This window comes from Haemorhous mexicanus, chromosome 6, assembly GCF_027477595.1.
Source record: "Haemorhous mexicanus isolate bHaeMex1 chromosome 6, bHaeMex1.pri, whole genome shotgun sequence".
NCBI classification, from domain to species: Eukaryota; Metazoa; Chordata; class Aves; order Passeriformes; family Fringillidae; genus Haemorhous; species Haemorhous mexicanus.
Window position 1 is genome coordinate 11,008,085 of NC_082346.1, and position 11,891 is coordinate 11,019,975.

Sequence of the window (11,891 nt, forward strand, 5' to 3'; positions counted from 1 at the left end):
ACCAGAAAATGCATCCTTGGTCACTATAACCAGCTCAAGGACAGAGAAAAGATGGCAAACCCATCAAATTAATTTCCTACTGTCAATTTTCATCCTGGTTTTCTGTGTTGCTGCCTACATCTTACCCAGCTTTTGATCTCAGCTCATTCTGTTTTCTCCTTCCTTTCCATCTTGCTCAGTGGAACACTTGGGATGTCCCTGTGTCTCCTCCTGATCAAGCTCCAAGCCCTGCTTGTCATGTGCCTGCACAGGAGCTGTGATGACAGTGACCTACACCAACCGCGTGGCTGATGCCCGCCTGGGCACCTTCTCCCAGCTCCTGCTCCAATGGAAGGGCAGCATCTACAAACTGCTCTACTCTGAGTTCCTGATCTTCATCTCTCTCTACTTCACCATCAGCCTTGTCTACAGGTGAGCAACTTCACACCCACAGCCTGGCCTGGGGCAGGACACAGGAGAAACACAGGACAGGGGCAGGGATCCTGCTGGGCAGGCACTTGCCAGACTGTTCACAGGAGGGAAGGGGAGGGGAGAAAGGAGAGGGAGAACTGCTTCTGTTTGTCCCTTTTAGGCTGATCCTGAGTGAGAGCCAAAGGCTGATGTTCGAGAAGCTGGCACTGTACTGCAACAGCTACGCCGAGCTAATCCCCGTGTCCTTCGTGCTGGGTAAGGAGCTGTCTGGAATCCAGCAGGGAGAGGAATGGGACAGCATTTCTTCTCCTTGGTTCAGCAGAGCTCTGCTGGCAGAGCAGGTCTCTCCCTCCACCTCTGTAAAACTCCTCAAGTGGGAGGAACATCCCACAGCTGTGTCACCCAGCACAGGAGGACAAGCTCCAAGTGGCACTAGATATGCCCCGGGAATCTGTGGCTGCCTCACCCCTGGAAGTTTTCAAGGCTAAACTGGGTGGAGCTCTGAGCAACCTAGCCTAGTGGAAGATGTCCCTGTCCAGAGCAGGAGTTTGGAATGAGATCATCTTTAAGGTTGCTTCATAGAATCAGAACGGTTTAGGTTGGAAGGGAAGTATGAAATCCAGCCTCCTAAATGGAGGACTGAATTCCCCTCCAGACATTGCTGCACCCATCCCTGTGTGAGCAGAAGAGATCAGACAGAGTGGGAGGAAGAAGCTCTTTTCAGACACCTGACTCTCTCAGCTCCCCTCTAGGTTTCTATGTGGCCCTGGTGGTGTCCCGCTGGTGGGCCCAGTACGAGAGCATCCCATGGCCAGACCGGATCATGAACCTGGTGTCCTGCAATGTGGATGGGGAGGATGAGTACGGGAGGCTCCTGCGCCGCACCCTGATGCGCTACAGCAACCTGGTCAGCGTGCTGATCCTGCGCTCCGTCAGCACCGCTGTCTACAAGCGCTTCCCCAGCATGGAGCACGTCGTGAGGGCAGGTCAGCACTGCTCCTTGCTGCTCCTCTAGAGGCAGGGGGCCCTGGGAAAGGTTCTTTATAAATGGGGTGGTGCTGATCCCTCAGGGCAGATGGGAATTCAAGCCCCAAGTCTCCAAGCTTAACTGCTGGGCACACGCCATCTTTTTGGGAAATGCTCCTCAAGGTGCAGCAGAGTTCCCAGTCTGCCCACATTGTCTGGGTTCCCTCAGCAATCCACAGAGATGTGATATTGTTAGCTTCCTAAAAAGAAAGGGCACTTCAGGGACACAAATTATCCCATTCTCAACAAATATCTATGGACACCAGGCAGCTGCACCCTCAGCAGTGCTTTATCTCCCTGATGGTTCTTATCTGATGTGCTGCAGACATCCAAAGTGAAATCCCATTATCCCACCTCCATGACTCAAAGTTTTACCAAGGAGACTCGTCCTTCTGCATGTCTCCCCAAATTCTGAGTCTTTACCGGGATTTTTAGGGAGAGCCAAGGCATCCACCTGAGATTCAGATGTTTTCATTCCAGACCAGATCAGTTCCTTCTGCCCTCTATGTCCATCCCTCTCCCAGTGGCTCTCTCCCATCCAGGCCTCATGACACCAGAAGAGCACAAGAAGTTTGAGAGCTTGAATTCCCCCCACAACAAGTTTTGGATCCCGTGCGTGTGGTTCTCCAACCTGGCTGTGAAGGCGAGGAATGATGGGAGGATCCGGGACAGTGTGCTGCTCCAAGGCATCCTGAATGTGAGTGACAGAGGGGACAGGCAGGGCTTTGAGATCCTGGGGAACGGGAGGCACCTGTGAAGCAGGTCCTTGACACATTCCAGAACAGCCAATGCCAATGGAGGATCCTAGGGTCCAGATGGAAAGCCACGAGGAAGAATATATCTAGTCTAGGGGAGGTCAAAAACATCCTCAACAACTGAGGTCCTGTGGAAAACATTGCTGTTAAAAACTCTTAGATAGTTTTGGGCAACAGGCCATGCTCCGCAGGCAAGACCTGGCAACAGTCCCTGCCCAACTGCACAGAAAAAGGCTCTGGAGCAGCTCATCCTTCTTGGTATTCATGTGCAGAGAAAGTCACGTGGTTTCTGTTGCCTGGAGCAGGATTCATCTCCCCCGAGAGAGAGAAATCTCCCTGTGGGATATTTATCTATAGACAGGAGAGAGAAATGGATACTCCTGAGGGCGTTCTTGGCCTCACCTGTTGGCTGCTCATTTTGGGAGGAGAAACTCTGCTGTGAAGTGAGCTAACAAGGGATCTTGGGCTCAGGGGGAGACAGCCAGGCAGCAGGGAATTCCTCCAAGGCTGAGACTGAGCCCCCCTTCCAGAGAAGGTATAAGCAGAAGGGAAAGGGCTGGAACAGTGGAGGACAGTGGTGCTTGAGAGGCTCTGCAAGGAGATGGGAAGTTATCCTGACATCCCCTTTTTCCTGCTGCAGGAGCTGAACACCTTGCGCAGTCAGTGTGGGAAACTCTATGGATACGACTGGATCAGCATCCCCCTGGTCTACACCCAGGTGAGAAGGGACTCTCCACACCCATTGCTTCACCACTGCCCATGCACATCCCCACTTACACCCACACCTGGAATTGTTTGGGTTGGAAGGGACCATAAAGCTCATCCAGGGACACCTTCCACTATCCCAGGTTGCTCCAAGCCCTGTCCAACCCGGCCTTGGGTGCTTCCAGGACTGGGGCAGCCACAGCTTCTCTGGAAAACCTATGCCAGGGACTCACCCCTTCCTAGTAAAGAATTTCTTCCTTGTATCTAATCTAAACCTGCCCTCTATCAGTTTAAAACCATTGTTCTGTGTGCTGTCACTTTTTATACAGGCACTATCTGCCTATATAAAAAGTCCCTCACCTTCCTTTCCATAAGTTCCTTTAAAGGTACTGGAAGGCCACAGCCTCCCCAAAACCTCATCTCCTGGCTGATAGGCCAGCTCTCTCAGCCTACCTTTGTAGAAGTGCTTCATACCTGACCCACCCATGAAAGATGCAGGTTACTCTTGAAACTCTCACCCCCACCTGCACACATCATCACTCTTCCATTGGTACCTCAGCACACACCCAGCCCAGCCTCCTTTGCCCAACTCAGATACATCCACCTCTCCAGAAATAACCTCTGTCCAGGGGTAACAAATCCCCATAGATCCATGGAAAGCACAGGAACACACAGACACAGTCCTGCACCACCCTGCAGGGATCACATCCTGAGCAAGATCCCCGGAAGGTTGTGCCAGGCATGTACTCAGCTGTTTATCAGCCCAGGCAGACACTTTGGCACCACCTTGCTCCTTTGTCTCTTACAATCCAGCTGCTCAGATAACAGGGATGCCCTTCACCATGAAACAGGAGTGTTGCTGCTGCTCTGGCAGTGCCAGAGGTTAATGGGGAACATGTAAAGTGTATTCCTATTTTGAACCCCCTTGTTTATATCAAGGGACCACGTGAGAGTCTTGCTTACTTTTAACTTGAAAAGAGGAACTTTCCAGTCCTGTGGTGACAGGGAAAAGCACAAAGCTCAGCATAGCCTGAAATCTAGGCAGGCAAATATTAATAAAAGCTCAGCTTGAAAAGGAAGGAAGGAGCAAATAGCAATGCCAGGGTTCCCTTCCTGGACTTGGAAGCAGCCTGCCAGCATGGACTGAGACCTGAGACAGCTCCCAGCCCACTCAGGATGTCATGTGCTTGCTTGCTGCCACTGGCCTGTGACAACCTCACAGATTTCATTCCAGGGACAGCACACAGTGTAGGGAAAAGCTGCAGGGAAAAGGGAATATCTGTAGCTTTCCGTAGGGAAAGGCATTCTCCTGCAAAAAGCCTGTCAGAACTGAATCCAAGGCTTCTCAGAGGCTACAGAGCTTGGCTTTGGAGCTGTGTGGGGTGAAACTGAAGGGAGATGCTGGGAACTCATGCTGCCCTGGTGTGTCCCTTGGCATCCTTCCCAGGTGGTGACCGTGGCTGTTTACAGCTTCTTCCTGGCCTGTCTGATCGGGAGGCAATTCCTGGATCCAGAGAAAGCATATCCTGGCCATGAGCTGGATCTCTTTGTGCCCGTATTTACGTTTTTGCAATTCTTCTTCTATGCTGGCTGGTTAAAGGTAAGTCCCAGAAAACACGGCTGGAGCTGGAATCTGACCCAGCCAAGGGTTTTTCCCAGTGTGAGCTCACCAGGAACCCTGCTGTGTTCTTTGATCTATGGGCAATAACAGGAAGCCAAGAGGGGCTGAGGAAGTGCCAGGACTTTCTCATTTTCCAACTGTCTCATTCTGGACACCAGCTGCACTTTTCCTAGGCTTTGGTCCTTACTAGAGGGGAAAAAAAGAGATCCTAAAGTTGCAGGAGGGTTGTGTGAACAGGGGGGAGTTATTACAAATTCTAATGTCTTCCAACCCCTGGGATGCTTCCACTTTTAACCCACCCCCTTTTGGGAAGAAAAACATGGCTTGGAATTCAAAGGATATCACACCTGACTTCTCCCTGCAGGGAAAGGGTCAGGGATGACAAAGGTGACCTTTTGCTGTGTGCTCTCCACATACAGGTGGCTGAGCAGCTCATCAACCCTTTTGGGGAGGACGATGATGACTTTGAAGCTAACTGGCTCATTGACAGGAACCTGCAGGTAAAGGGGAGGAAGATTTGCCATTTGAGCCTCACCTGAAGAGGAACACCAAGGCAGGACAGTGACCAAGTTCTCCTGAAACACCTCTGCCTCTACCTCCCTGCCTGCAATGGGAGAGATCCTCCCAATCCACAGCAGGGAATTTGGGGCTTCTGGCATGTCTTTGTAAACAGGGGCTGCCTGCAGCTTCAGTCCATGCTCTGGCACATGGGATAGCTCAAGGCTGCTTGTTTCAGGCCTCAGCTGCCTTTGAATGACACATCATTCCTGCCCCCCCTTGCTTTCTTACCCTGTGTCCATCTAAAACTACCTCCTCTGCTTTCTGCCGTGCAATAACTCCACTCCTCCCACCCTTCTGTCCTAGTGAGTCTATTGCTTTCCCATCTCCTTCAGCACCATTTTCCTTCCAATTAATCAAATCTCAGTGTGAGAAACAGCCCAAATGACAGGAAACCACAGCAACCCCAGCCACTTGCCTGGTTTCCGTGCTGCACCACTTCCTCCAGCTCTGTGTTCCTTTGTCCCTCGATAACAGGCACACAAAATGCTCCTCTCCCCCCATGTGACATTCCTGATGTCCCCTGTAGGTCTCCCTCATGGCAGTGGATGAGATGCACCAGGATTTACCCATTCTGGAGAAGGACCTGTACTGGAACGAGCCCGATCCCCAGCCACCCTACACTGCGGCCACCGCTGAGTACAAGCGCCCGTCATTCCTGGGCTCCACTTTTGACATCAGGTGAGTGCAGGGACAAAGTGTCGCAACACCTGGATCAGGTCTTACATAGGACATTACACCTGAGGAGCTTTAGGCTCATCCACAACAGCCAACATTCTTCATGGAAAAGGACAAATCTAACCTCTTCTCCTCACTCACCTGTATGATGAGCATCCCTATTTTGGGGGGCTAATGGCAATACAGGGAGAGGCTTGCCACTGGCAGCAGCCTCTCGAGGAGATTGCCTGCCCCCCCCCCCCCCCCCCCGTGTCTGTGTAACTGTCCACTTTGCCTTTCCCAGCATGCAAAAGGAGGAGATGGAGTTCCAGCCCCTGGAGCAGATTAAAGAGAATGAGGAGGCCAACCACTCAACTCCCTTGCTGGGACACCTGGGCCGCCTCCTGGGTGTCCAGTCCCCGAACTTCTCCAGGTCCTCTTCCCGGATGAACCTGCTGCGCCGGCGAGGAGATCCCACATCGCCCTTCTCCCATTACACCTACCAGGACATGGGAAAGGCTGGAAGCCCTTGTGGCATCAATCAGCCAAGGGGAGACTCCCAGGAGCAGTGGGACAGCGAAGAGGGAAAACTACGGGAGTTTGATGCTTTCATGTCCACCCCCTTTTACGAGAGGCCTGGGTTCTACAGCGCTCCACAGACACCCATCAGCTCCATCCCCATGATTTTCCCTTCCCGGCGCCAAGGGCGCAAGAAGCCACCAGCACTCTCCAGCATCGCTGCGTGCTCCACTTCCCTTCGGGATGTCATTGTCAACGCTTCCCCTTCCAGGGCCAGTGATGTGGACAAGAGTCAGAGCTCCCTGGGCTCCGCAGCAAAGGAAACCTTTGTTTGGCCAACAGAGCGGAGTAAAGGTCCTGACTCTGTGGCTGTGACAGCCGAAGAAGGAAAGAGCAGTTCCAGGGAAGCTGCCACCACAGGAAGTCCAGGAGTGCAGTCCACAGCATCCAACAGCCCCAAATTCCCCTTCCTGCCAGAGCCCTCTGAGCATGAGAAGCATAGCAGCTTCAAAAGCCTGAAGAACTCCAAAGCATCACGCCCACCCTGGCTAAACCTGGAGAGCACGGCCTCAGCCACTCCCAATTCAGAGCATTCCAGTGCCTTTCACACCCCCAGCAACAAAACCCCCGCAGGCAGCGCCTCCCTCTGCTTCTCCTTCACTCCCGTCACCTCTCCAGCGCTGGAAAGGTCCCACAAGGGCAGCCTGGGCCCTGACACTCGCAGCCTGAGTTTGGAAGATGCAGCCAGTGCTCCAGACCCACACCCAGAGGTTTCCAGGAACATGAGAGACACTGGGAATGGAAACACCAACCCTCCAGCTCCCAAAGAGCCCAGGAGAGCAGAGAGTCCATCCCCCAATGACTCTGGAATCTCCCTAGCAGAGGGAGACTATTTGGGGCTAATGGAGGTGATCCTGGAAGCCAGTGAAAGCCCAGGGGAGGAACAGATGGACCAGTACAGCTAAAGGGGAATCCATGGAATACCTGGCTTATCCTGGCACTCACCCAAACAGAGGTGCTGGACATGCAGCTGGAGCTCAGCCTGGGCTGAAAATAGCACTAAGGACACACTGCTCCTGGCCTCAGCTACAGCAGCAAGCACAACTTGTATTGCAACAAGAGCAAAAGCACCAAAAAACCCAACCTGCAGCAAAAGAACAAGATTTTGACTGTTAAATATTGCAGATACCAGTCTGACCAGCCAGGCCTTCCCCAGAACAGGAGCACAGGTAATGTGCATACTTCTCTCCTCCCCACAGCAAGAATGAGAACTTGAGTCCTTTCTCAGGCAGGACTTGCACTCCTAACAAGACAGTCCAGGGAAAGTAAGGGCCTGAATAAAAGTCCCATCACTTCTGATGCAGACCCACAGTGCTTCTTCCAGTTGTGGCTGGCTGGTGCTTTCCAGTACTGGGATAAGGTGAGGTAGGCACTTGCCAGCACAGGCAGCTGCAGCATCTGCCCAGCACATTGCTTCCTTCTGAAGTTCCACATCTCCCACCAGGAATTTGACAGTGCTCAGAGAAAGCTGTATGGCAGCAGACATCACTCAGCTGATTTTTACCGCCCACTCTCAGAAAATAAAAAGCAAGGCTCAAGCCCAGGACCACGGTTTTGTTTCCTCATTTTAGTTCCCTGCAAGGAATTAAAAGAAACCACAGAGATTTTCCTACTTCTGCCTTCAGCAGCAGCTGCAAATCCCCCCTGTCACACACAAATTTACCTCCCACTGCCTTCCCTACAGCTGCCTACTCTCACTCCAAACAAACAGGAAAAGCCAGCTGGAACCAAGTCACTTTATTGGCTGAAGGGCAGTACATAAAACACAAACAGAACAGGGGATATTTGGTACAGAGTATGGAACTGTTTAGCTAGGTAGCTGAAGCTGCATGCATGGCTGGACAGTAAGTAGGAGTCCCACTGAAACTCACAGCATGGCTCTTGAAAAGGCTTCAGCTGTGACACTCCCCGAGGGTGTGCTTGTCGAAGAGATACTCTGCCATGCCGTATTTGGGGGCCCCCATCTTCCGCAGGTTGGTCACGTGGTCACCCAGCTCCTTGATGGCTTTCACCTGCTCATCCAGGTAATGGGTCTCAATGAAGTCACACAACTGAAAGGGAGACCAGAGGTTTAAACTCAGGCCTGAAACCCTACTGAGGCTAAGGAGAGGATGCAGAATTTTCAAGCTGAGAGGAAGCAGCCTCTAGTTTTGTTGCAGAACAAGATCAAAGCGAGCCAGGCTTAGGTAGGCTCACTTGCTCCAGAACCCTGCAGAGCCAGGCAGCTCAGGAAGCCTCTCCTCTTCCTCATGGCAGGAAGCATTAGCCAAGCTCCTGAACAGATCTGAGACACCCCCACTGCAGTGAGGATCTACACCACTGGTTTTGTTTCAAACAGTCCCTTTAACTTAGGCAGGACACTCCCAAGACTGCTTGGATTCTCACATGTATTAATCTCCTCCTGCTATTAAGCAACCTCAATCCAGCCTTGCAAAAAATTCCCATCTGAGAAGAATTCCGTGTTTTCAGACACTGTTCTCAAACACCAGGGCTTTTAATATTCCAAAGCAACTCTGGAATTTTGTGGCAAGAAAACCCTAGTGACAAAAAGCCTTAAAAAGATGGAACTCAACCCCCTCAGAAATGGTCTCCATAGAGACTGTTCACAGACACTACAGAGAGAATAAAACAAGTCCCTGCCACTTTAAAAATGCTGCTGGAAGGACAGCAATAACATCACCAAAGGACTTTGGAAGGGCTGCACCCCTGATTCACACCTTTTTTCACCTTTAACACCACCAGGGACACACAGCTCAGCCCCAAAGCCACACAATTAGAAAGCACATCCTTGGATAGCCACAGTGGTCCTCAGCATGCACTTACGTGGGGGTCGTTCTTTTCGGTGGCCAATTTGTGCAGCTCCAGCAGTGATTGGTTCACGTTTTTCTCCAGGTGCAGGGCACACTCCATGGCAGTCAGGCCATTCTCCCAGTCATCACGGTCTGGCTTCTGAAAAGGGAAAGCACAGCACGCATTTTCTGTAAGAATCCACAGACCAGCAGGGTGGAGAACCTTTAGTTCACGCTCTGTTTAGACCAAGTTTAGGCATTTATGCAAAGTCAAAAGTTTGAACTGCACCCTCAGGAAAGAACTGAGCAAACCATTAAGTTCCCACTTCTCAAAACAGTGCACAAAGCACATCTGCCTTGTGTTAAGTTGAATGATGGTGACAAACCTTCTGGCTCTGCCCTCACCCCACAGCAAACAACCTGTGCCTCAGCACCCTCTCCTTACACAAGAAGTACTTTTATATTAGTCAGTCGCAAATAATCAAATTGCTCCACATCTCAAATTACTGTGCCTCTCCAGTGTCAGCTGCTGCTCCTTCTGAGGAGGACCTAGAGGAAAATTCATCCCCTTGCAGCTGGGGGCAGCCCCCAGCTCACCTTGATGTCCTGCAGGAAGATGCGCCCGCCCCTCTGGTTCTGCAGCTTCATCAGCTTCTCAGCATGCTCCCGCTCCTCGTGGGACTGATGCAGGAAGTACTTGGCAAAGTTTTTCAGGGCCACATCATCCCGGTCAAAATAGTAGGACTGAAAAATAAAGTTCACAGGCTCTAAACCTCTGCTTCAGGATGGCTGCAGTCCAAGCCCAGGCCAGAAAGAATTGTTCCACACTGCCTTTCCTTAGTATCACTCAATTTTTCCAGCTAAGATTAAATTTTAACCTGTACCCCTACCAAGGACACAAATAAATGGTGCTTGTGTCCTTGGCTCAGTTCTAAAAACACAAAACCAAAAAAACCTGAAACCCACAGATATCTGTTCTGAGCACCATTAAACTGCAGCCTTGAAAGGCCTTTTCCAAGAATAAATCTTCCCTTTGTTTGCCTGAGCTTGTTTACAATGACCACACTGCAGGTCAGGGTCATGACTTGCAACATCAGGTAAGGGTGAGCCAAGAACTTTAAGGTATTCTTGCAAAAAAGCTCTCTTGCTTCACTAGGCTTTCCAGGGATTAGACTAGGAATACACTTTCTTCTTTTATTGCAGGGGAAAAAAGTGACATTTAAAATAGAAGAGATAAATTGAACTACAATATGAATTTAACAGCAACTAAAATATGAATTAAGCTACTTTCTGAAAGTAAAAAAAAAACAAGCCCTGTAACAGCAGTTAAAAGCCGTGACACACCTTGTTTATTCCTTGGTCAGAGCCATTACCAGGATTCAATGGAAAGTTCTGTAGAACTGCCAATTATTTACTAATCTACTACAGAACTCTGCTCTTAGACCAGTGGCCTGGAGGTTCAAGGCAAAGCACTTGGGCTTGTGTACCACTATCACCCACGAAGAGAAGCTCAGAACAGGGCTCAGAACCAAATCAACACAGAAAAAAAGCTACAAAATACACAACACGGCACAGTGTCCCTAGGAAGTCTCAATGTCCCAGCACGACCAAAGCACCGGGATTGCTGCACAGAGATCAGGGAACAGCTATAATGGGCGCCTCAGGCCAAAGGAGACATGTAAACACTAGGCCCGAGGAAACCATGGATTCTCACCGATTCCTGGAGGAAAACCCGAACCCGGGAGGCGAGCACGCCTCCGGGAAAGGTGCCAGGAGCCTCCTTAGGCACCTCCCGCTACTCAGCCCGGCCCCAAGGGCAGAGGCGCTGAGCGCGGCTGATAACGGAGCCGCCAAGGGCAACGACAGCGGGGCCGCGGAGCAGGCGAGATAAAAGGGCCTCACCTACACCCAGGGGACGGCCCAGACGGGTCTGAACGCAGCGGGGGGGAGGAGGAGTTGGAGAAAAAGGAGGAGGAGGAGCTGGGCGCGCAGGCACCGCCCGGCACCCAGGGACCCCCCGCCAAGCACAGCCCTCGTGCAGCCCCTTTATCCCTCGTAGGACCCTTCCCTCAGCCCGCCGCGCCCGCGCCCTCACCATGCTGAGGTACACGTAGGACGCGTAGAGCTCCAGGTTGATCTGGCGGTTGACGGCGGCCTCGCAGTCCTGGTGGTAGTTCTGGCGCACCTGAGAGGGGGGCGCTGCCATGGCTGCTCCGGTGGGTGCTGCGGTGACTGTGTAGACGGTGGTGTTAGGGGGGTGGCGGCGGGCCCGAGCGCGGCCGGTTCCGTCCAAGCACTGTTGACGCAGGAACCCGCTTCGCTCCGCCGCCGACGCGCTGTGAGGGCAGCCCGCCCGCCGGCGCGCCTTTTATACCACTGAGCGCTAGGCCACGCCCCCACGAAGGCGCGGGGCGTCCCGGCGCCCTTCTGCTGGCCCGGCGTGACTCAGCACCCGCCCTGGCCACGCCCACAGCGGGGCGGGGCCTCCCCCCGCGCTCCGCCGTTTCCCGCCGCGCGCGCGCCGTCCATCCCGGAATGGCCCGCGTTGGGAAACCCCCCTAAAAATCACTGAGTTCGGCCATTTCCCCTCGAGCACGCTGCCGAACCTGCTGCCAAGCCGTGTCCCACATCCCACATCGCTCCGGACACCGGGGCTCCGCCGCTGCCCCGGGCGGTTGGTGCCAATGCCTGAGCCCCCTCTCTGTGAGAAGAAAAAGTTCCTAAAATCCAAGTTAAACCCAGAAACTGAAGGCCAGATGTCAAAAGCTGAACCTATTGGTAATGAGATGA

General features: G+C 52.4%; 2 protein-coding genes across 2 annotated transcripts; one reads left to right on the top strand and one right to left on the bottom strand.

Annotated features, from left to right (window-relative positions):
- Positions 1–259: 259 nt before the first annotated feature.
- On the top strand, positions 260–7,819 carry BEST1 (bestrophin 1). Its single transcript, XM_059848468.1, has 9 exons — positions 260–411; positions 572–666; positions 1,164–1,397; positions 1,980–2,134; positions 2,833–2,910; positions 4,345–4,497; positions 4,938–5,018; positions 5,606–5,757; positions 6,038–7,819. Exons 1-9 carry the CDS (start codon positions 260–262, stop codon positions 7,215–7,217), a joined length of 2,280 nt encoding a protein of 759 aa, XP_059704451.1. The 3' UTR covers positions 7,218–7,819.
- A 215-nt stretch (positions 7,820–8,034) lies between these two features.
- Positions 8,035–11,455, bottom strand: FTH1 (ferritin heavy chain 1). Its single transcript, XM_059848467.1, has 4 exons — positions 11,197–11,455; positions 9,699–9,845; positions 9,136–9,261; positions 8,035–8,363 (listed from the first exon to the last, which is right to left on the bottom strand). The coding sequence occupies exons 1-4, from the start codon at positions 11,305–11,307 to the stop codon at positions 8,205–8,207; spliced, it is 543 nt and encodes a 180-aa protein (XP_059704450.1). The 5' UTR covers positions 11,308–11,455; the 3' UTR covers positions 8,035–8,204.
- Positions 11,456–11,891: the final 436 nt, after the last annotated feature.